Genomic DNA, 22281 nt, shown 5'->3' with positions numbered 1-22281 from the left:
CAAGGATCCTAGCATTGTATATATCAGACAATTTTAAGAGTGTTCCTGTGACTCACCTTATATTAGAAACAGTTCTGAGAAATTAGAATACTTAGAGGGTAAAACCGAAGACGTAGATGAAACCTGAAGGGCCAAGGCCTTTGTATACCTTCCCTTCAATGTCATACACCAAAATAAGATATCAGGCCCCAAGGAGTGTCTTCTTGGACATCTCCACCCGTTATTCCGTCGGAGCGTAAAGGTTGAAATCGCTGCGGTATCCCCCAAATCCTGGAATCCGTTGTCAAGGAGGGCTTGGAAGCCTGTTGATGAGTCAAACCCAATGATAGTGATGAAGGCATGTTCACTGCGAGCATTATACATCGTCAACCAGGGAGCCATAAACCGTGGATCTTATTCAAAGAGATCAGCTCGCACGAGATATTGCAGGCTCGACGCGGATTTGTATCATGGTCAAAATGAGTAACGATCCATGCTATAACCAGGGTCTCTTCATATTCTTCAGAGTCCTCCACCCGGGCCTGCATTTGGTGGAAGTATGTTCGTGTCTTGAAGTTGCGTAAATCTAAGGGGCTCATCGAAGGAAGGTACCGAGGTATGTAATCTTATCAATTTAGTAAGTTGTTTGTAATATTATCTCGAGGTCAAACATATACATCAAATCGGTAGATCTGGTCTGGGACATACTTGTAGTTTAACAGAGTCTAGACTAGAAACCCACCACCCCTTCAAACAACAACCTCTCGCTCTCCCTTCGATCCAATAATGCGTTGTCAAGAAAATTCGGCGCCGAAACAACTACTCATCCAAGCTCTGGTCTTCACATTCTTTGATTGTTCTCGGTTGTCTCTCTTCTTCTGTTACAGAGGAGTTACTGGTGTATAATTAAATACTAGTCGAGATAATATCCTACTTGAGCGCTGCTTCACGGCCCAAGCTGGGGCCTAACTGTTTTCTTCCTGTTTCCGTGCATCCGTATGATGCATGTCCGCATTATGCATGACTTATTCGTTATGCTTCGCTAGGTAATTATCCATATATTCTGTAGTTATCCATATTTCCAATTATTCTAATTCCAACAAATCCCGGTAATAGAAATGTACTTGATAGCATGTATTATTGAGCTTCGGAGTGACTCATTTTTGTACTGTCCCTTGTAAGAGAAACAAGTCAAGTCGACTTGATGATGTCGGCCGCTCGTTCTGCAATGGCATAAGCCGTCGTCTGTAAAGAGTAAAGTCTCATTTCAACGACACTTGAACAAAAACAAGAAACATGGGAGCCTACTTGGGTATGTGCAGAGACCAGTAAAGGCGAGATAGAATTGTCAGCCACACGGATGTTGGCCGTTCCATAAACTTTTAAATTAGGATCCACAACGCCGTTCTTATCTCGAGGCAAAAGCGACGCTGTGCCGACAGTGTGATACTGGAGGTCGAAAAAAAATTCAGTGTGTTTCATAGAAAAAAGTTGAATACATCATCAACTTACACCAAGGTTAACGGTATCTTTGATAAACTGTTGCCATTGCTCATCCGTTTGAGTGTCTAAGCCAGGGAACACCTCCTCCGAGTCGAAGATCTCCTTGAAAGACTCGGTTTCGAAGAATCGACGGCCGTAAGCTGTGGCTTTGGCTAAGAACCACGTGTCCCACTCGGACTCTAGCACGTTTGGATCAATTTTGGGATGATCGTCAATAGAAGTGGTATTGATATGCTTCCGAAGAACAGAAGTTAGAGTTGAAATAATCCAAGATAACAGCTACTTACAATGCTTCCACGGGATAAAGGGTGTAGATGTGTTATAGCCAACGACACATAGCTGGTCATATTTTCCTTGACCGGACCTCCAGAGAAAGCGTTAAACTAAGAGGGACGGGAGGAAGAAGGCAAACATGAATTTCGTATAAGTCTCAATCGGGAAAACTGGCGCATACCAAGAGGTATTCAGCTTGAGGAACGCCATCAGTAATCTTTTGCTTAATGAGGTCAAATGCATCCTGCGAAATCGAATCAGGCTTTGTCTGAAGAAGTGCCTCTGCCATTTCAAGTTCTTCTTGACTCAAGACAGTCTGTGCAGAAGCAAAGTTAAGTACAGCTTGAGCAAACGTCTAAGGGATACCCTCGTAGGTCAGAGATAGTCAATTAGTCAAAGGGGTTTCCTCACAAGCCACCCTAAGCGTTTACGGTCATATAGTTCTTGTTGCTATCGCTCCATTATTAACTTTATGTTGACGTGAGTTTTGCGCACAACATACCTCTTGCTTCAATGTAGCATTGTACGAAAGCGCATCGAAGGATAGGAATCCAGGTTTGAGTTTGTAGGTCATAATAGTAAGAGTGCTGATAAACATTTTTAGTTTGCTCCCTTCTATGAATCACAATGTCATACGCACTGATCCTCGAAATTTTCACCAACACCAGGTAAATCCAACTTCACAGGAATATTCAAAGCCTGAAGTATATCCTTATTACCGATTCCCGAGAGCTCCAAAAGTTGAGGAGTGCGGATGGCCCCGGCAGACATAATAACCTCTCCGTGGGCCTTGACCTTGGCCGAGACGATAGACCCGTCGGGGAATCTCACCTCTACACCTGTACTCTTGATTTGACCTTTCGATGCACTCGAAATATCAAGCTTCGTGACAAATGCATGCATGCAAACCAATAAATTTTCAGAATGGAGAACGGGATCAACTGAAACCATGTTAGTCTGCAAAAGGAGTTATAATATAGAATTATACCGCACAGTAAGCGAATTCCGACGTCTCACGGGTATTTCGCGGTGTCTGGGAAGATAGTGTGAACCAAGCGCCCGTGTTATTGCCGGCATAAGGATCCAGATTCAGAGGGTGACCAAGTTCAAGAGACGCATTGATAAACTTTAGGTGCTGACTGCGGAAGTTGAATAAGATGTGCGATTTAACAAAAAGTCAAGGCACGTACAGGGGAACAAAAGGAGGGAAAGACGTATCAACAGGACCGGAGTGTCCATGTGAGGCAGGTTCAACAGAATAACCATATTCCTGCGCAAATGGAGCCGCCGGTACGTTGAGTGTTTCCGACTATCATAAAGAAAAGAGTTTAAGCGGTGACGGATCAAAATGCATCATGCGTACCTTGCGAGCACTACCGTATAAGTTTTCCCAGTTCCATCCGGGTGAACCCAATCGCTCAAAATCGTCCCAATCTTCTTTCGCAGGACGGCCCCATACGAGGCCATTGACAGCCGATCCACCGCCGAGAACCTGTGAAAACAACATTGATCGAACTTTCACATGGGGAAATTACTAATGAGCATACTTTACCAGAGGACAAATTGATCGACTGGTTAAAAGCGTGAACTTGAGGGTCTGTCTACTTGCAGATTGAGTACATCACGGTCAAAACGAACAAGGGACATGCCGTGTAGAGCCAATCGATATCCGTCCCAATGAAGGAGAAAGACCTCTGGGGAACCGTAACGAGGGGGCTGGAAAATCACGCCTCTAAATATTCGAGGTAAGCAGGATCGACCGAAAAGGACCTACTCATCGACACCCGATCTTCCAGCCTCGAGAACGAGGACCTGTTTATTGGGAAAGTCCGCAGAGAGACGTCGAGCGAGGGCGAGACCTGTAGTACCACCTCCGACAATGATCTGTCCCCCGGTGAGTCAAGATAAAACGGTTCTAACACGCGTGAACCTGTGAACCCACATAGCTGAGTTTGGTCGAAATTGAATACCACCGTAATCACTTTAGAATGGGTATGGGCGTACTCAAATTCTTGACTCAAAAATTGCTTCCCAAGCTCTGCTGAACTGTCAAAGTCGACGAGCGTGGCGAGGCCAACGCCAATGTGAACGAGTGTGGTGAAAATAAGTGTGAATTGCATGTGGAAGTCGACCGCGGAAATAAGGGTCGAAAGAGGGAGGAGGAAATGGCAAGGGGGCTTTCCTGAAATCGGTAGAAGCGATCCACTTCATGTTTATATATCGCCATCATAACGACCCAGTGATATCCCCGGACTTTCACATAATTTTCACAATGTAGATGAACAAATCGGTTCAACGATCTGGGCCACCCTTAAGGCACGATGAGAAACTGCTTGTGCAAAAGACGCACGAACATCGGCCATGGGAAACGAAATTGAAGGGAAAGTATCAGACAAGAAGGCGCCAAATACTGATGATAAAGTTCTGCTAGATAGTCTTTTAGAATCTTTATTCCTTCAGCGTGGTAAAGCGAAAAATACAGTGCAAAGCTATGCGATGTAAACAGAAGAGTCGCTTAGATTAACAACAATCAGAACGAAGGAGCGCAAATAATGACTGCCAACCTCCAACGATACCCAAGTCGACGATGGAGTGCCTGTTCTATTACATGGGGAACGCGTCGGGAGATTATGCACCCTTTGGCGCTTCCTTATAGGAGATGGCCTGTCATATCACATTAAAAACACATTCCACAACGAGGAGCAAGGAACTCACTTGTTCTTCTCCCATGGCAGCCACAATGGTCACGAGAAGGTCTTTGTTGTCTTCGAAATCTTTTTGCATAGTCTTACCGATGTCCGAATCGGGGACTTTGACGTCGTCCTTTGGGGTACCGTCCTGAGTCATGAGGTTCATGAAACCGTCATCGATGTTGACCTAAGAAAAATGGGCGGATAAGTCTCGTTTCGAAGGGCAGGGTGAAGCTAAAACATACGAGCTGGTATTCAGTACGGGTAACATTGGGGACGTCCATGTTGTGGGTGGAAGGGCAAATATCTTCCTAATAGTACGTGGTTGGATGTTGGTTCCCCGCTGGTGAGAGGAAGAACTGACCAGTTTTTTACCGGTGAAGATCTGAATGCTCCTTCAGAGTTTGAATGGCGAAGCTCATCTGTGTGACTCACATCGATAGCGACAAGGTGGACCTTGGCGTGGCCGTGCTTGCCAGTTTTTGAAGTGGACATGTCGACGATTTTGCACGGGCGACCTGCGATGCTTTAGATGACGCCCGCGGGAGTGAAAGACCAACTTACTCTTGATCACGACATGACCGTTCTTGCGGAGAGCAGAACATTGCATGGGGTAGGTGAGGGAGGCACCTGAGCCCGACTGAGGGGGAGGATAAGAGGCTGTTAAGAACGGCGTCGCCGGCGTGAACGCACCTGCTCGAAGGTCTGGGTGTGCTGCTCATCGTCGGACATGATGGGGAGAAGATGGGGGAGAGAGATGAAGAGGCGTTTTGATTAGATCTTTCCTAAAATTTCACATTTCAAGGTCCGCTATCACACTCATTCATCATTGCCTTTTCCGGCACCATCATATGACATAGCCATGACATACTGACATACCGGAGTAGCCAGTCAATATCATCACTAGTAGTATTTCTTTCGACATGCACCCCTTTGGCGGCGCCCAGCTCTGCCCCAGATGCACAAAGACCGTCTACGCCGCAGAACAGGTATGCCGCATTCTCTCAACCTATCTGGTCCTGACTGGTCTGTCAGGTCATGGGCCCAGGCAGAAAGGTTGGCCAATCTCCCGCCCCATTGCGATACTCACTGACCCTGTTCCCCAGCTTTATCACAAGGTACTCCCTTCGTTTTCCATACAAAGAACTCTTTCTTAGGCACCCCAGCCATGCCTTTCCTGCATGATCTGCAAGAAGCGACTCGACTCATACAGTCTCGTGGAACACGACCAGGAGGTACGCTTTCCGCACATCTCGGCTCAACCTTTGATTGACGCCGCTTCTTAGCCATACTGGTAGGCATTTGTGTTAATAGCAGTATATCTTCCTCATTTCTACTCAGTAAGACTTGTTACGCAAAGAACTTCAGCACTCGCGACCTCCGTCAGGCCAATCTACCCGTTAGAGAACCCTCCTCTAACCCATCTTCCCCTCCGAGGACAGGGCTTACCGGCTCTTCTATGCCTACCTCGCCCCCTCGTTTTGGCCAATCGAACGCCCGCTCACCTCCGTCATCCCCGCCTAAGGCAATGATTTCTTCTCCCACCCCTAAGCGCACCTCCTTCGACACCACGCAGTCTCATGATAGCGAGGACGCGGGACCCAAAGAAGTTCCAATTGTTCCTTTACCTGGCTCAAAGTCTTCGCCGGTGGCCGAGCGCCCTGTTCCTGTTCATCCTTCCCAGCGCTCTGATGGCATTTCAAACGAACCCAAACGCCTGTACAATTCCTCCTTCTCCACCTATGGAAAAGGTACCAACACCACTTCTGCCGCCCTGAATCTTTTGGAACAAGAAGGTGTTAAGAACCTTGTGCCGAAGACGACCGGAACTCGATATGGTGCAGCTTTGAGTGGTAAAGTCAACTTTCAGAGGACTGGCACGCCAACTGGCGGTTCTCCTCGTAAATGGGGTTCAGAATCTCCTCACTGTCCCAAATGCTCTCAGCGAGTCTATTTCGCGGAGCAGGTGAGTCGTTTCTGTAGTAGAATATTATTAGCATATTAAATCCAATATCTAGGTTAAAGCCATTGGTCAAACATGGCACAAAAACTGCCTCAGGTGCCATGAATGTAATACCCTTTTGGATTCTAATCGCCTTCGTGACCATGATAGTGTACCATACTGTGTAAGATGTTATGGCAAGGTGAGTTTCTACGCAGCCTTCAATGCGCTTGGTTATGACGTGCTGCGCTTTCACAGTTCCACGGCCCACAAGGTAGTGGATATGCTCTTCTTGGCAAGGCTGGTGGCTGAGAGCGCCCCCACGCCATACATCACGGTTGACTTGCTTGTGTTTTTTCTTGATTGCCCTTCGTTTTAGACTCAAAGTACAATAAGCTCGGCAGTGATTTTGTTCATCCACACAAGCCCGTGGCACCTTGTGATTCTGTCTGTTCTTTATCATTGTATACTGGTAACGTTATTTTGTAATGCTTGTATCACTGCTTCGAATTTAGGTCCTTCAGACCGGGTTAACCCTTGGGCTCGGCTCGGGTAGGAAACGTCGACTGCTTATCAAAGCACTTTTGGTGCGGTCTTGCCAGAGTAATGTTTCGCGCCGACCGCTCAATCTCCTCTCGGGTTCAGGTGGGTTGTTTCTGTCAATGTCGAATGCCTTGGAAACATTGTATGGGGCTTCACCGATGCCATATGTGTTCAAGGTGAAGACATGATCAGCCGACTTTTGGAAACAGATCAATCAAAGTTTTTGAATAGAGGTCAAGAATTGCTTAACACACCGCGAAGACGTTTCAAGCATCTGTCGACACAAATGGCGGTAACTAAACGGAGGTCGTTCCCAGTACCCCATGGTTCTGTCGCTCTCCGATTATCCGGGACTCAAAAGCCATACTGATACAACAATATACCACTCTCGCTAAGCTCCGAACCGCGCAAGGCGTCGAGAATGGAAGCTCATGCGTATCTCGTCATGGTTCGGGTCCAGAAGTCACATTGAATTTGAAGTAACAGTTGTTGCGTATTATCCTTGCTATATTTTTCGATTGTACAACAATGATCCCACCTCGCTAACAAAACTTGAAGAAAATGGTTGCAAGACTCCTTGAGGACAACAAGATTGTAGAAGACTTTACTGTCAACGACGTTCGTCACTCCTCTGTAGCAACGAATTCGATCTTTTACATTCACCAACGCAAGTTCTAGACCATTTCAAAGGTCTCTTGGTCTAAAAACCACCCCCTTATCGCCAAATAGCTCGGTTTTATTCGGGGTTCTATCTCATCTGAATGTGCTCTCTTCACTTCAAACCATCTGCATTCAGAGTTTCCGGTATTCACGAACTCGTGAACTCATGAACCCACTGCCTAGGCTTAAAAATTCTATTTCCATAGACTGGTTTTGACAGGTCATCTCGCTGAGCAGAGCCACCTCTCAAAAGGAGTAAATAACAACACCAAAACACTCCCCGACGGGCGCCGCTACCAATCTTTCAAGTATACTCTAAAACCGGACATGGAACGGAGTTCAGCGGTTATTAAGTCTCCTCTCTCTATGAAGGCACCTTGCAGTTCCCAGTGATCGTCTCCAAAGCGCTGGATCCACTTCACGAAAAAGATATCTGACAATCATCTCCAAATTTACTTCGATCAGAAAGTCTTAAAATTCAATTTTTGTTTACTTTTTTACCGCGGTCCGTAATGGATCACGCACTGCATTAACTTTTTTGGTATGAGAGAGCAAATGATTTGCCACATCATACAAACTTAAACGCGTCGGGAGTCTCGTCAGCCTCCGAGTGGCGAGGCTTCCAATCGGGTTCAAAGGCTGCTCTTCAGTTTTTACACTAGTTATAACTTGAATCGGTTTACACGGGTCACCAAACGCATACTTAGTGCGTATGTTTTTATATGGTCCCTGCGAAAAGGTCTCTTTTTTCTCGAACACTGAGTTGAGTTCCTAAAATCACATTCAAATTCGCCAGATGATTGTCAGGGTTTAGCTCAACTCTTAACTCACATTACTTATCCCCGAGTTCGCGGAGCTTGAGGATCCACATGTTAGGTGCTACATACGAAACCTTTGACAGCTGAAGGAGTGGCTACATCAGTCTCTTTCAGAGTGATTACGAAAACAACAGGCCAGAGTACCCGAAATAACTCTCATTAAGCTTATCCCATCAGAACCGACAAAAATCAATGAATCGTCGATTAACGTCGACGTTTCAAATGCTCATGCACATTGCACATGCTCAATGTAGTCGTAACCATCAATAACCGCTTCACTCAAGCGCAGTTGGCGGCAGCCACGTGCGTCTCTTAGGGCCAGTTCAGTTTGTCCAACATCGTCAAATGTATTAACAACAGTCCGTGCGTCATTCAACAATTTTAAGTTCCATACTTTTAGTGAACTTTAAGCTCACAAAGAAGACTCTTAAAATTGTTCCACATGAAAAATGACCCACGTCAACCTAGCAACGATGATTATCCTGGTTTCAAAAGTGAATGCAGCTAACATTCAATCAAACAGAAATCACTAAAAGTCCCTCGGCGACCTTCCACTCCGCTGATGCCATATCCACTTCAAATTTCCTCTGCCTTTTGAGGAGCAGCGTATTATCCGGTTCTTTCAAATCGCCGCCTTCACTCATTCCGTAAATCCCAATAGCGGCTGTATTTTCTGGGGCACTCGCCACAATTTCCGCATCAGATTTGTTCAGGTCCACATCAAGATCTAGAGTAGGCGTCTTGGCAGAACCAGGAATATGTAAAATGAGTCGACGAGGTTCCACATCCAGAGTCGAACTACGAATGGCCTCGTGTGGCGTCTGTTCAGAAATAGGTCAGCCTCAGCCATCAACGATGAAAACCGAAATAGGCGGAGACAGCACCTCTTGTGGTACAACGACCATTATTAGTATCTGTCCTTCAGCTTCCTTCTTCCAAGTCCACATTGGACGTTGCGGTGTTTTGACAACACCTCGGGGAAGAGGCTGAGTTCCAGCGATACCGATGCTTGCGTTCTTTGCGCCACTTCCGTCTGTTTTATCGCCGCTGCTATTCTTCAAGATGCCTTTCAATTTGGGAGCTGTACCGAACACTGGATTTTCTTCTCCTTTTTCCAAGGTTCTGGAAGGTTCGATTTCTTCAATCAGTTCCAGACCGCTTCCTTTACGTTTATCGTCTTCCATTTTATCGTCCTCGGGTCCATACTTTCCAGCAGCGATCCACGCGGGCACCCACACCCTCCTTGGCTCTAGCTTTCCTTTTGCAACAATATTGGGGGTACCAATCTGCCTTGATAACACAAGTGATGTTTGCGCTTCGATCCTTTGCAATGCCAATTCTATAGACGAAAATAAAATAAGACGATGAGCCCGAAGTTTCATCACATGAGTAGGAACAAAGAGAAAATGAATAGAATAGAAAGGTGTTGATGGGATGTAAGGAAAGCCCGATAACCGATCAAGTCGACGTGGTATCTGAGCCACAATACGCAAAGGTGTGACGCAGAACTGCCTGAAAGCCAGTTCAAGTTTGGTTCACCAATATTCCATTTCAACATTTGGCTTAAGATAAGGATCCGACAACTGCAGCTGTGGTGAAGCTCAACAAACTCCTCCGGCTATAATCACTCAATACATTCCCGAAATGAAGGAAATTAGGGTGCACCAACTTGGAGATCGAATAATCGAATCTCCCAGGCGGCTGTCAAGTGCCAAATAGTCTGGCATTCAAGGGACAATCGCGCACATGTACCAACATGAATTTGGTACCCGCCCTCGGGGTGGCGAACTTCCAAGTCGATACGTAAACCAACTGGGCATGAGAGAAGCCTCTTATTCGAAAGGAAAAGAAGAGGTGATCTCGAGGGTCGGGAAAACACCAAAGAGGACATAAGAATGGGGTATGGATCGGTATGAAACGATAACCGATCCAAAGGGGAGAAACGTGTTCTCAGATCAATTAAAGAAGCGATAGGATAAGTGGGCGCAAACTTCCTCAAATTGAGTTCAAACCGCTTCTAGCAGGTGAGCTTAGCTCAAGACAGTGCATATTACTTGACGAATAGACATAAGTGGAACACGGTGGCGACTCATTCGCTGAAAGCTGAACGAATGTGCGGGCCCAGAAGAGTTATCAATCACGACTTCATTTGCAGCTCCAGTTCCAGCGACCCAAAAAATAGGGTACGAATAAATGTAAGGACCTGGAAGGCAGTGCCGTGATTGACACAATGCAGACACATCATCATTCATGAAAGGAATGTAATGACTGTGTCAAGGGTATTGCGGCTGAGATTGCGGCAGATTATGCCATATCGTATATTTACCCCAGCACTGGATCAACTGCGGTCAAACGCCTACTTCAGTGGCTGAAGATTGAATCCACTTGATGCCCGCATACGACGGCAACACCGCATTTTGATAAGAGGCGCGATGGCGATGTCAAAAAAAAATAGAGTAAAGCAAGGAGAGGTTAAATATAGAAACCGACGACATGAGCGGAGATTCATTGAGCCAAGAGCAATTCGGTTACTCAAAATTGGTCGCGGTTCAGCTCTCTCGCTGCAGTGGCAAACGAATCGGGTAACGAGAACCCGAATCCGAATAAATGATGGATGTCGTGAATGCTCAATAACGCCACCGGATATTATGGCGGCAGAGTGATGGAAAAAAAGGAAAAGGAAAGTGGTCAATCGACTCACCAACGAGGAATATCTTGAAGTCAGGCTCTCGAAGAGTTCGTGACCGGAGCGTTGAATTGTAGACACAGTCAATGACCAGGGCGAGATTACCGGCTGAAGAAATAAGTGAGGTCAGACAGGATCTATAAGAAATCGCGCAAGTTGCGCTGTGGATGATGATCATCACATCGAGTAGAACAGGGAGGTGATAGTCGATTTGCCGGCAAATAGACAGGCATAAGAGACGGGAATCAGTAGGAGCTCAGAACGTGTGTGATGGCCATGACGAAATTTTGAGATCACCGAGAGGGTCGGGAGACAGAGAGTAGGAGAAGTTGTTATTTTGGCGACCCAGAACAAGGCGAGAAGAAGAAGAAAAATACACCGACCTTTGTCTCGGTCCTGCCTCGGTTGCGAGACGACGACAGGGACATAGTAGTTGCCGTCGTCGTCATCGTCGTCTTGATGAATGTTCATGGCGCGTTTGATAGTTGCTTCGTCTGCGGGGGGCGGTGGCGGGACATTTTTGTCGTAGCAGATGTTCACAAAGACCTTTTGTGAGCCGGGGCCAGCAGCAGATTTGACGCAGAAGCCGGGGGTGGGTGCAAGGTCGAGGGGGACAGTGGCCATGGTCACATGACCACAGCAGATCGAGTCAGCGCGAATCAATTAAACGGCGTGGTTCAGTTCAGCAAGATCATCCACCCCAGATCTCAAAAAATGCAACAAGATATAAAGCAGGACCGCAATTTCAGGTTTCGTCAGTCTCCCAGCCTTCTCATCCCTTGCTTTTCTCCTCATCGCTTTTCTTCCAGCCGTCTCTAGAATGAACACCGTCGCATACCCCGCCCAATTCCAGGATACCCGTGTCGTCGGCGTATGTTCCTCCCATAAAATTTTCACTCCCTGCCCTCCTAATTTCACTTTTCCTGCAGTACGATCCCCTCGTCCAGCCTGGCCTCCTTCGCCACGAGGTGCAGTTATCGCCTGCTTCCCAAAAAACCATCACCGAAGGCCGCTATGCCTCGGCAAGAATCATCGCTGGCGACGACGACCGTCTCTTGGTCATCGTCGGTCCATGCTCGATTCACAACCCTGACGAAGCCCTCGAGTATGCCAAACTCCTCAGGGCCAAAGTGCCTGAGCTCCCTAATCTGCAAATTGTCATGAGAGCCTACTTGTAAGATAATTGCCTTTTTTGGTTCTGCATACTTATATGATGACCAATTTTCCTTCCACAGTGAGAAGCCCCGTACAACAGTCGGCTGGAAGGGTCTCATCAACGACCCAGACATCGACGGCAGCTTCCACATCAACAAGGGTCTCCGCATTGCTCGCCAACTCCTCTGCGACCTCACAGACCTCGGACTCCCCGTAGGTTCTGAACTTCTAGATACCATCTCTCCTCAGTTCATCTCCGACTGTAAGCTTCGTTCTACATCTATAAACAACTCAACTCATCATTCATCCAGTAATCTCTTGGGGTGCCATCGGCGCTCGTACTACCGAGTCTCAGCTCCATCGTGAACTTGCCTCCGGTGTCTCCTTCCCCGTCGGCTTCAAGAATGGAACTGACGGTAACGTCGGTGTGGCTATCGATGCTATGCAGTCTTCTTCCAACCCCCATGCCTTCATGGGTGTCACTGAACAGGGTCTCGCCGCTATCGTAAAGACCCGTGGTAACCAGGACGTCCACGTCATCCTCCGTGGGGGCACAAAGGGTCCCAATTACAAGGCTGATGCTGTCCGTGCCGCTGTCGAGACAGTCGAAAAGAAGCGCGGATGGGCTTCCGTCATGGTTGACTGTTCCCGTAAGCCCTCTCAGTCACATCAATTCCTACATCTAGTCTCACTACTTTCCTAGACGGCAACTCTTCAAAGAACCACAACAACCAACCCATCGTCGTCGATGACATCTGCAACCAACTCGCTGCTGGAGAACGTAACATCACTGGTGTCATGATCGAGTCCAACATCAATGCCGGCAGGCAAGACGTCCCTCCTGCCGGTCCTGGTGCTCTCAAGCCTGGTGTCAGTATCACCGATGCTTGCGTCAACTGGGAAGCCACCGTCAAGATGCTCGACAACCTCAACGAGGTAAGTCTTCCGGCACTCTGATCCATCTTGACCCCTAATTCTAAAACTATCCTTAACAGGCTGTTGGCAAGCGCCGTCAAGCTTTGTCTAGCCAGAGCATCGGCTCTCAAGAGCCCTCTTCTTAGACACTTGACATACCATTATACCTCATTCATTTTTTTTTCTTATTGCAACCCACCATATCCCCTAATCTCACAGAAGTCTCTCCCCCTCCCCCCCTGCATCTTTATTCAAAACCGTGTGTTACTATTATTTGGTGGTGTCTGGATTAAATAGAATTGTATCAGCCGGATTCGAGTAGGCAAATTTCTGGCGAATGTTTATTTAGATGAACCCGCATGTTCTTCACAAAATAACTCTTGTGAGCATGAAAGAAAAAATGGTTCCGACTTGAACGCGGTGTGATTTATCGAACTTGCGTCTGACATTCTCAATGCTGCCGAATCCTACTTCGAGTTGCGCATCACATTACCACTCTGATCTACCTATTTTCAAGCGCCACCTCCCCAACTCTCCGCCGGTCTCTAGACGAAAACGACTACGCAGCTAGTAGGACGCGAGACACGCCTGGGGCGACCCGACCGCATTCCCTACCGTGGAGTCCGATCTCACCGCCCGCCAATCCCTAGTTGATTTCCCATTCCCCATTCTCAAATGTTGTAGTTGTCCTCCAAATTCATCCATATCCACTTATTCTACATCCGGGCGCCACAAAATGAGAATCCTGAGCATGCGATTAAGTCCGATACGTATTGTTTTACAGCCTGTGCATCGCGGTGACATCGCCACGAGTAGCGCGGCAATTGCTCACGCCACCGTATTTGCCGGGTCATCATCATGTAGTGCATACCGCTCTCTAATTCATCGTGTTTTCTGATCCGCTCTTCTTGATCTTGGAACAAGGGGCATTTTTGAAAAACCGGTTGATCCGGCCTCAACGAATATATGTTGATCATGATCATCGATACTTTTTTCGCTTGCACACACAAGATCGTAGATCTTATTCATTTTTTGTTGTTGTCGGACCTCCTAATAATTCTACCATTAAGTTTCCATTATCAAAATCAAATCCTATCCCTTATAGAAGTATCTGTAGCAACATCCATCCCCCAGACCTGTATAATCTCATCCAACGATTTCGCACTCCACCCAGACCCAAATGCAGTACTCATTTTCGTTCCCGTCCCATGTAATACCTCCTTAATCCCAAGATCCAACACCTCCGCGTCATTAGTTCCTTCAGGTGGCGGTACACCCAAACACTGTCGATGTGCATCTTGCGCTAGTTGCCTCAATACAACTAGAAGCGTGGATACGGGTACACCATTCCTTAACAGATACCACCCTAGTTGACGTACAATTCCAATGTCTTCATCGCCCTGATCATCCCGCGATACATCGCCGCTAACATCTGATGCCCTGGAGCCGGTGATAGCCTCTCCTTTAGCATACTGTCCCAGCGCCAGCAGGAATTGTTCAGACTGCCTGATATCCTCCAGCCGATTATCCAAGGCGTACAGCGCCCCAAGAACTGTCGTATCCCTAATCAAAGGTGGCCGGGGATTGTTATTAACTCTCCCACTGAACCGACGATCATATATCTTCGAATAAAAATCGGCCGCAAATCGCAAGTCCTGCAATCGTAGATTGAAGTATTGACTCCGCGGATCCATCGTCCTATACATATACAACGTCAAGTGAGATTGAAGCGTTTGAGGCTTGTCGTGCAGAATACTATCCAATAACGCCGCATGGCAATATCTGTGGAACAGTTGCTCCTTTTCCGTAAAACCATCATCGGTCCTAGCCAAGTGATCCGCGAAAGCTAGGAATAGTATATCGTTCGAGAATGACGTTATAAACTCCGATAAATCACTGGCCGGGTGAGTCTTTGTATCCGTTAATTGCGGGAAGTCGAGTGTGGCTGCATCACCAGCCGAGGAACCGGAGCGAACAAACAAACTCCTACTCCCTTTCGGGTCCTCCGTGTAGCTTAGGAAAGCCGTCCTCCTCTTCACATAGAGCGTCTGGCTCTTCAAAAGTGCGTCCTTATGCCTCGGCATCTCTTCCGTGTTCAAAGCATCCAAGTAGAAGGGCCAATACCTGGGAGTATCGACGCGTATGGAGACTAATTTATCAATATCGGGTATGAGTGTCGGTGATATCAATGTCACTGAAGTCTCCTTCTCCTCCCTAAACGTAATCTTCATCGGAAGATAAACCACCTCGCCAGAATCCACATCCCTGGCAATCAGACATCTCGGCTCGACAGCCAACGCCCACAAGTGGCGGAGCGCTTGTAAGAAGCTTTTATTATCCAAAGACGCGGTATGGAAGCGCGGGAAAAATGCTGTCACAAGACAAGCGATGGCGGCGTCTGACGTTCCCAGAGTGAACCGACCTGCACCAAGGAAAAGAAGACCCAAAGCCATGTGTGTAGAGACGTGAGCACCATATTTGAACCCTTGATGATAACCGGTTTGTTGATACATTCCATAGGCGTACCTCAGTCGTCGAAGACAACTGATCTCGCCAGTGCCAGCCATGACCATGCTCAATGAAATAGATATTAGGTTCAAACCATCTCTTATAGCCGACCTCTTGATCCTATGGTCGAAAGCCAGGCCTAAAAATAGGATGAGCAAGAATGAATGAGCTACATTGAATGGGAACCGACCATTCGTATACGCCAATCGCTGATACATATCAAAGTAACGCACGATCAATGAGTATGCTTCCTCCCGCGCAGTACCAGCATACTTCAAACCAATGACGAAACAACAGCCGGCCAATATGTTATAGTATGCCAACTCCAATGATTCATCAACTGCTTGACCGTGTTTTGACCTCGCTTCAATCGCCTCCCGTACGCTTTCCGGCAATTGTGAAATCAGCCATTCGTTTGACGGTGCAATTTCGTTCCACATAATCAAGTTCCTTGCAATCGTTCTGATCGCCAGGAAGCTTGGTTGAATTCGATTGAGTGTGAGTACCGTATCAGGGATAGGCAATAAATCCGCAATATCTTGTCTCTCCGTCCGAAGATACATTAGTCCGAGAGCAATCGTTGCCGCAGGCGATGTGAGATTGATATCAAATGGCATGCGTATATTCTTTGCGAGCATCGGATCCGCATCACCATGGACGAGAACGTTCAGTCTTGAGAGTAAATGTGAATCGGCTGGAATGGTAGTCCCCTTTCCCAGCATGATCATACCGAACGCAAGTGCTGCTGCAAACGTATACGCCTCTCGATGCTCATTACTCAAGTCAGGCTGAACCAAATCCCTCCTGCTAATCTGATTCAAGCAAACTTCGGCCATTCGACGATTCTTCGTCCCTAGATACAACAACCCCACTCCAGCAAGTCCAGCAGCTTGGGTCATCAGCGATACATTGAGGTCAACTGAGGGCGTAGGTAGTAAGGCCGGCGTATGTACCGCTAACAGCTTCGTAACGTGCTGGTCAGCGCTCCCAACGTTTGCAGCGGACAATCCCAACAGAACTCCAATCGATGTCAAGTCATGTTTTGGAGTCAAGTAGCTGAACGTATGCCAAGTCATCATGTGCTTGAGGTGTCCCGTCAATCCAAGCCCTAACAAGAACCCAGCGTGTTCGGGAGACAACTCCGATGGCTTATTGAAAGCAATCCAAGAACTTTCCACTCCGGTAGCAGTTGGAGATATACGCAAACCCGCGGCCACGCCGTTATGAAACTCGCCCCAGCTGAGCGACTCGACAGGAATCTTTCCAGCTTCTGGAGGGACAGTGATATTCAAAGGCTGCACACGAACTGTAAACTCGAGCTTGGGGATCCTATAAGCTTCACGGGTGACCGTAGAAAGAGACCCAAAAGTGAACATTGCACGGCCATAAGGGAGTGCGAGAGTTCGATCTGCTACACGAATGACATGGTTCTGTTGCTCCTTAGTTTGATCATGTTCACTGAAGAGCTCGTCAGCAAAAGTTAAGCGAGCATATTAATATGAAAGTACCTAAGATCAGGGCGATCGGGAATTTTGATAGATGTAGTTGTGGACGAGCACAACATGCGACCAACTTCTTCCAATCGGCGATCCTGACCAAATCGAATGCTTGTGAACGCCTCGAGATCTAGTTCTACACCAGTAACCACATCCACTTCACCACCGCCTGCCGCTCGAGCAGCTGAGACGAGATGGTTGATGGTTTGACGTGGTTTGCTAGGACTCTGTTATGTTGAAAAAAGAATAGTGAGCAGAAATAACCATCTGAAAATGCGAAGAAAACGTACAAAAAAGTCTTTATTTATTCTCAGCCCATCTCTATTCAAGTGTTCTACATTTTCATCAGCCAACGCTGCTAAATCGTTCCTGCCAATCGCCATATACGCATCAAGTGGCCAATTTGGGGGTGGATTCAATTGACATGTTCTAGCAGCTTCTCGCAACGGAGCGACAATGCCAAGAGGCAATAAATCAAGTAGCTTAGTACGGTCCCTTGATACAAGTTGAAGAATGGCGCGTTCTGCCCGAGTCCGTACGTCTGGCGTTTGACCGTCTGTTAAATGCGTATACAAAACTGACAAATCTTGAAAACCGTCAAGTGGATCACCCCTGCCGTACGCAAAGGATGGTTCCACTCCGAACCTGGCAGCAATGTATGATACATCATGCCATGGGACTTTCCATTCCGGGTTACCAAGGCGTCCATAAAATATGGCAGAAATGTCAGTCGGCCATACTGGTAATCGATCGTCTAGATAAGCTGTAATTCATCAAAAACGTTAGTCAAAATACTGCCGGGTGAAGTATAGACTAGGCGTACGCGAAGCTCCCGCTCTTGGCCAACTGCTCGTAGGATCAGGCACAAGTCTTTGCCAATAATCAGCCCATTCTGGACGAACTTCCACTGCTATCCGACAAATCACAGGAACCAATCTTAATAGGTCGTTAAATCGACTGACATTGAAGCGCAGGTACTCCGCGTAAGTGTGAAATCCATATAGCATAGAGGAAAGGAACTTTGAAGGCTTTTTAACGGAAAGTATGGGTTTCAGCTGGCCAGCGTCTGGTGGCCTACGAAGCTTGCGTAAAACAGGATCTTCCTTGAAGTTTCTGTGAGATGCTGAACGTCCGAGTTGCTCCCAAAGCCCACGTCGCTTGGCTGGTTCGCTTTGAAGCTGGAAGATAGTGTAGATAGCGTCTGTCAGGCAACTGAACTCGATATTCTCAATTAAAGAGTACTCCCTCGTACTCCAACGGTCGAGGAAGGCGCAATGTAGTAGAAAGAAACCCTCAGAGGTCAGACAGTGTGCAAGCATGGAAAGGCATCCCGTTGTCAGAGGACAATTTGGCCTAAACAGCAGGTCTAAGCGTGCTCGTTGTTCATTGGCAAAGGTGATGGCGACAGAGGAAGTTCGAACGCGCGACAGATGAAGGACAGGTTGTAAACCTTCATCAACATCCATTCTGGGACCGTCGGGAAACGCATTGAGTCCTCCACTTATTGTGATGGGAATTTCTCGGAGGCCATGGGTCAGAAGTACGAGCCGGTGGTCAGGTTTGAGAACAATGAAATCCCATGCGTGTTCACGAGTGGCACATATCGATGCAGAGGCAATAGCAGGTATCTGAGCAATATGTTCGGCCTTCACTTCTTCGTCTCCACAAACGACGGAAAGTACATGTGCAACTTGAGATTTTGAAAGTTGAAAAGAAAGCAGGCATCGCTCCTCCTTCCCATCGTACCGTTCATCAAAAGCAGAAAATGTGATGTCGCGCCATGACTTTGCGCTGCGTCAGTTAGTATCGAGATGGAACAATTATCAAAAGACTTACTCTTCTTCTGCAATATCTTGAGTATAAACTCTGTGCATCCAATACGCGGCCTTCATTCTTCCATGCTCTATAGGGATCTCCAGATCCGTATCCACACGGGCACCAAAAGCCATACGATCCATCGTCGCATTGGTATCATTCTTGTTTATGGAAACCCGTCTAGCAGCTGCATTGCCTGAGGCCGACCGTTGCAAAGAACCTCCCGAAACAAGCGACTGTAGCGTCTTTGCGGTTGAAAGAGCAGGCGCCATTCTCGGAAGGGCAGAAAGAGGTGGCATACTCGGAAGAGGAACGTCGAAAATATCAGCAGTAGGGGAGGTGTCGGGTGACCGACGGCCAGGGGAAAGAGGGTGGCGCAGACGCCCTGCACCGTCGTATATAGCAGATGTACGTCTGCTTACTGGCGCGGCGAACGATTGTCGTTTCTTTTGTTCTCGTGAATGATTTTCTGTGAGCGGTGTTGGCATATCCTTGGGCTTGATGTACGCGTACCGCCAAATGGACAGTTTTCGCCGTTCGACGTCCACAGTAACGACAACATAGATAGAGCAGTCGCGTCCTTGACGAGTGACAGTGACGATCATCTCGGTAGACGGAATCGACCTGAGAGGCCTAATCAAGTTTTCATCTTCATCCTTCAAAGTATATGTATGACTTCGGCATCCACCAATTATTCCAGCTGTCAACCCGACTGCAGCGGCTTCGGCCAGAGGGCTCGTCATAGAGAATACGGTGGGAAGAACAGCCTCTCCTGTCAACTCGGCTTCAACGAATTCACTGGGTTCAAGTACACGCTGGATCATGACGCCATGGGGAAATAAAGGCCATGCCTTCCTGACAATGAAAGGCAACGAAAAGGAATATTCCATGCCATTCTGCAAAATTATTTTTCCAATACTCCGGAGGAAGACAAAGATCGCAGGAATGAGGGTCGAACGACTAGCGTTTGTCCGCGAAGTAGTTTTGGAACGGGTGAAAGGACCGAAAGTAGGGCGCTCAGAGGAATTTTTGGTAGATTGAGGAGGAAGAGGCTGAGGAACGGAATTGGAGGGTTCCACCTCATCAAGCAGTCCCAGACAAGCCCATTGGATGGTTTCTCCTTCCTGACCAAACGACCATCTGCGGCGAATGGCGCCTCCATAGCTCAGAATAATGGTGTGGGCGTTCCAGGTAAGCTCGCGCTCGTCATCTTGAGTGTCGTGGTAACATGAGGTTTGGATTGTCGAGAGATTGTCTGTGTCTGAACCCCGGAGGACCGATCGGATGGCGCGTAGCAAGCTGGATTCTGTGGCCGATGTGCTGCACGACGGAGTCTGCTGTTCGAGAAACTGAGTGGCGGATGATTTGTGCAGCGGCTGGAGCGGGACGATGAGCATCAGTGGCTGCGCCAGGGATGATTTCTATGATTTCTTCCCGTTTGGCTCGCGTCGTCGTCTCCGGCATCCAGCCCACTGGCGTTCCACACGTATGTCTTGACTCTGCACAGCCAACTATGCTTACTATCTCGTTTTCAGCTGGGCAACTATTTGGGCGCGTTGTCCAACTGGGTCAAGCTGCAGCAGAATGCACATTCCGACGATACCCTGCTCTACATGGTCGTTGGCTGGCATGCCATGACCCTCCCTCAGAATCCTAAGCTATTGGCGTCAGCCCGTTGGGACATGCTTGCTACCCTCCTCGCTGTCGGTCTCGATCCGAAGCGTTCTATTATATTCCATCAAGAAGACGTACGCCTCGTGCTCTCTCCTCCATCCAGCTCAGTCTCTGACGAGACGCGTAACAGAATCAGGATCACCTCGAGCTTTCCTGGCTTCTTAATTGTCTTACACCCGTGGGCAGGCTGTTTCGCATGACGACGTGGAAATCACGTATAGCATCTTCAAGAAATGCGGACGAAGCCGATGTCGATGAAACACTACTCAACGCAGGTTTACTCACATATCCTGTCCTCCAGGCGGCGGATATACTAGCCTACAGGTATTGCTGTTCTTTTCCTTGAAATGATATTGATTCCATTCACCATTCTTGAGGGCAACCCATGTTCCTGTTGGTGAAGACCAAACACAACATCTAGAACTGACTCGCGATATAGCTGACACTTTTAATCGTACCTTCAAGTCAAAGAATGCTTTATTCCCGCTTCCAAATCTAGTTTCAAGTATGTCCTATAAGCTCACCATGAATACGCTATTGATGCCTTCATAGCACCGTCACATCGTATCCTCTCTCTCAAGGATCCTTCTTCTAAAATGTCCAAATCATCACCCGACATCCAATCTCGCATTCTCCTCACCGATACCCCTGCGCAAATCAAATCAAAAATCCGAGGCGCAGTAACTGATTCCATCCAAGGAATTACCTTCGATCCTGTCAACCGCCCGGGTTGCGCTAACCTTCTCAATATCCTCGCTGCATCCACTGGACAAGACGTTTGTCAGACAGTCAAAGGCTATGAAAATAAAGGGCATGGTGATTTGAAGAAGGATGTTACCGAAGCTGTGATCGAGTTGTTCCGTGACCCGCAAAAGGAGTTGGGGAGATTGTTACAGGACAGGGCCTATCTTCAGCAAGTTTCTGTTGAAGGTGCAAGGAAGGCGAAAGAGCTTTCGGGTGAGACGATGACACATGTTAGAGAAAGAGTAGGACTTTGCTAATAAATGGATCAATCATGATTCTACACAATCGGAATGAAATCCTTCACTAACATATGACGTAAGGCGTCTGATAGTGCTAGCGCTCTGCTTGAATACACGTTGCAGAGGAGGCTGCGCGTGCCCAGGACACCCGCAGCACACTCGCAACATCTGTGCTACTACTACTGAAATGCAGTTTTACTCTCCAAGACCCCCTCTCTCGCCCATGGATCCATACTCACCTCCTTTCTCTCCAACAGCCTACGGCTCTCCAACGATCTCTTATGCCAACCAGTCGACCTTCTATCCCCAGGATCCGGCGCCTATCCCAGTGGATGATGTCCAGTACGACCCAAACATCCATCCGTACTGGAGAGATCGCGTCGTTCCGCGACCAGGCTTCAAATCCTCGCGAGCTCTGGGCCCAACGCCAGAGAGTAGCCGAATTGTTATCAAAAATCCTAACAAACTCAATCAATCCAGCAAACAGCAGCTGCTCCCCCCTCGCTCGTATGTTGTATCTAAAAAACAAAGTCAAGACAAAAATGAAATCAAGGCAAAATCGCCTGATTCAAGCCCTACCATTGTGAGTACCTAGAATCTCCTTGAGTCATAATTACGATTATTTCAGAGCGCCAAACACG

General features: G+C 47.6%; 7 protein-coding genes across 7 annotated transcripts; 3 read left to right on the top strand and 4 right to left on the bottom strand.

Moving 5' to 3' along the window:
* Positions 1-1170: 1170 nt before the first annotated feature.
* On the bottom strand, positions 1171-3875 carry AGABI2DRAFT_121682 (hypothetical protein; the record flags this gene model as incomplete). The annotated part of the gene is made up of 16 exons (XM_006455722.1): positions 1171-1224; positions 1288-1428; positions 1492-1716; positions 1770-1865; positions 1937-2110; positions 2167-2205; positions 2258-2342; positions 2396-2696; positions 2749-2894; positions 2946-3064; positions 3119-3247; positions 3303-3356; positions 3394-3487; positions 3530-3639; positions 3686-3701; positions 3760-3875. 16 exons carry the CDS (start codon positions 3873-3875, stop codon positions 1171-1173), a joined length of 1899 nt encoding a protein of 632 aa, XP_006455785.1.
* A 280-nt stretch (positions 3876-4155) lies between these two features.
* Positions 4156-5209, bottom strand: AGABI2DRAFT_195151 (hypothetical protein). Its single transcript, XM_006455721.1, has 7 exons — positions 5139-5209; positions 5010-5085; positions 4881-4963; positions 4810-4830; positions 4691-4756; positions 4471-4632; positions 4156-4419 (listed from the first exon to the last, which is right to left on the bottom strand). The coding sequence occupies exons 1-7, from the start codon at positions 5175-5177 to the stop codon at positions 4384-4386; spliced, it is 483 nt and encodes a 160-aa protein (XP_006455784.1). The 5' UTR covers positions 5178-5209; the 3' UTR covers positions 4156-4383.
* An 82-nt stretch (positions 5210-5291) lies between these two features.
* Positions 5292-6921, top strand: AGABI2DRAFT_227348 (hypothetical protein). The gene is made up of 8 exons (XM_006455720.1): positions 5292-5434; positions 5481-5501; positions 5552-5563; positions 5612-5680; positions 5732-5739; positions 5787-6411; positions 6464-6589; positions 6646-6921. The coding sequence occupies exons 1-8, from the start codon at positions 5369-5371 to the stop codon at positions 6697-6699; spliced, it is 981 nt and encodes a 326-aa protein (XP_006455783.1). The 5' UTR covers positions 5292-5368; the 3' UTR covers positions 6700-6921.
* Positions 6922-8873: 1952 nt separating this feature from the next.
* AGABI2DRAFT_210349 (hypothetical protein) lies at positions 8874-11718 on the bottom strand (the record flags this gene model as incomplete). The annotated part of the gene is made up of 5 exons (XM_006455719.1): positions 8874-9229; positions 9293-9458; positions 9633-9747; positions 11110-11202; positions 11478-11718. The coding sequence occupies 5 exons, from the start codon at positions 11716-11718 to the stop codon at positions 8924-8926; spliced, it is 921 nt and encodes a 306-aa protein (XP_006455782.1). The 3' UTR covers positions 8874-8923.
* A 133-nt stretch (positions 11719-11851) lies between these two features.
* AGABI2DRAFT_138762 (3-deoxy-7-phosphoheptulonate synthase) lies at positions 11852-13449 on the top strand. Its single transcript, XM_006455718.1, has 6 exons — positions 11852-11965; positions 12024-12268; positions 12330-12511; positions 12561-12899; positions 12953-13185; positions 13245-13449. The coding sequence occupies exons 1-6, from the start codon at positions 11915-11917 to the stop codon at positions 13308-13310; spliced, it is 1116 nt and encodes a 371-aa protein (XP_006455781.1). The 5' UTR covers positions 11852-11914; the 3' UTR covers positions 13311-13449.
* Positions 13450-14249: 800 nt separating this feature from the next.
* On the bottom strand, positions 14250-20380 carry AGABI2DRAFT_210344 (hypothetical protein; the record flags this gene model as incomplete). The annotated part of the gene is made up of 6 exons (XM_006455717.1): positions 14250-17130; positions 17181-17395; positions 17459-17931; positions 17983-18959; positions 19005-19203; positions 19339-20380. 6 exons carry the CDS (start codon positions 20378-20380, stop codon positions 14250-14252), a joined length of 5787 nt encoding a protein of 1928 aa, XP_006455780.1.
* On the top strand, positions 20357-21684 carry AGABI2DRAFT_227338 (hypothetical protein). The gene is made up of 5 exons (XM_006455716.1): positions 20357-20469; positions 20519-20731; positions 20788-20981; positions 21035-21162; positions 21210-21684. The coding sequence occupies exons 1-5, from the start codon at positions 20398-20400 to the stop codon at positions 21656-21658; spliced, it is 1056 nt and encodes a 351-aa protein (XP_006455779.1). The 5' UTR covers positions 20357-20397; the 3' UTR covers positions 21659-21684.
* The last annotated feature ends 597 nt before the right edge of the window (positions 21685-22281 follow it).

Source organism: Agaricus bisporus, assembly GCF_000300575.1.
Source record: "Agaricus bisporus var. bisporus H97 unplaced genomic scaffold AGABI2scaffold_11, whole genome shotgun sequence".
Taxonomy (NCBI): domain Eukaryota; kingdom Fungi; phylum Basidiomycota; class Agaricomycetes; order Agaricales; family Agaricaceae; genus Agaricus; species Agaricus bisporus.
This window is presented reverse-complemented; position numbering and strand designations above follow the sequence as displayed.

Bases quoted from the DNA above. Each gene is read 5' to 3' on its own strand.
- AGABI2DRAFT_195151 (XM_006455721.1), bottom strand. From the start codon at position 5,177: ATGTCCGACGATGAGCAGCACACCCAGACCTTCGAGCAG. The intron at 5,086-5,138 runs GTGCGTTCACGC...CCTCCCCCTCAG, and splicing joins ACACCCAGACCTTCGAGCAG to TCGGGCTCAGGTGCCTCCCT. The intron at 4,831-4,880 runs GTGAGTCACACA...AGGAGCATTCAG, and splicing joins TCCACCTTGTCGCTATCGAT to ATCTTCACCGGTAAAAAACT.
- AGABI2DRAFT_227348 (XM_006455720.1), top strand. From the start codon at position 5,369: ATGCACCCCTTTGGCGGCGCCCAGCTCTGCCCCAGATGCACAAAGACC. The intron at 5,435-5,480 runs GTATGCCGCATT...CTGGTCTGTCAG, and splicing joins CCGTCTACGCCGCAGAACAG to GTCATGGGCCCAGGCAGAAA. The intron at 6,412-6,463 runs GTGAGTCGTTTC...TCCAATATCTAG, and splicing joins GAGTCTATTTCGCGGAGCAG to GTTAAAGCCATTGGTCAAAC.
- AGABI2DRAFT_138762 (XM_006455718.1), top strand. From the start codon at position 11,915: ATGAACACCGTCGCATACCCCGCCCAATTCCAGGATACCCGTGTCGTC. The intron at 12,269-12,329 runs GTAAGATAATTG...TTCCTTCCACAG, and splicing joins ATTGTCATGAGAGCCTACTT to TGAGAAGCCCCGTACAACAG. The intron at 13,186-13,244 runs GTAAGTCTTCCG...TATCCTTAACAG, and splicing joins TGCTCGACAACCTCAACGAG to GCTGTTGGCAAGCGCCGTCA.
- AGABI2DRAFT_227338 (XM_006455716.1), top strand. From the start codon at position 20,398: ATGATTTCTATGATTTCTTCCCGTTTGGCTCGCGTCGTCGTCTCCGGC. The intron at 20,982-21,034 runs GTATTGCTGTTC...ACCATTCTTGAG, and splicing joins GCGGATATACTAGCCTACAG to GGCAACCCATGTTCCTGTTG. The intron at 21,163-21,209 runs GTATGTCCTATA...ATGCCTTCATAG, and splicing joins GCTTCCAAATCTAGTTTCAA to CACCGTCACATCGTATCCTC.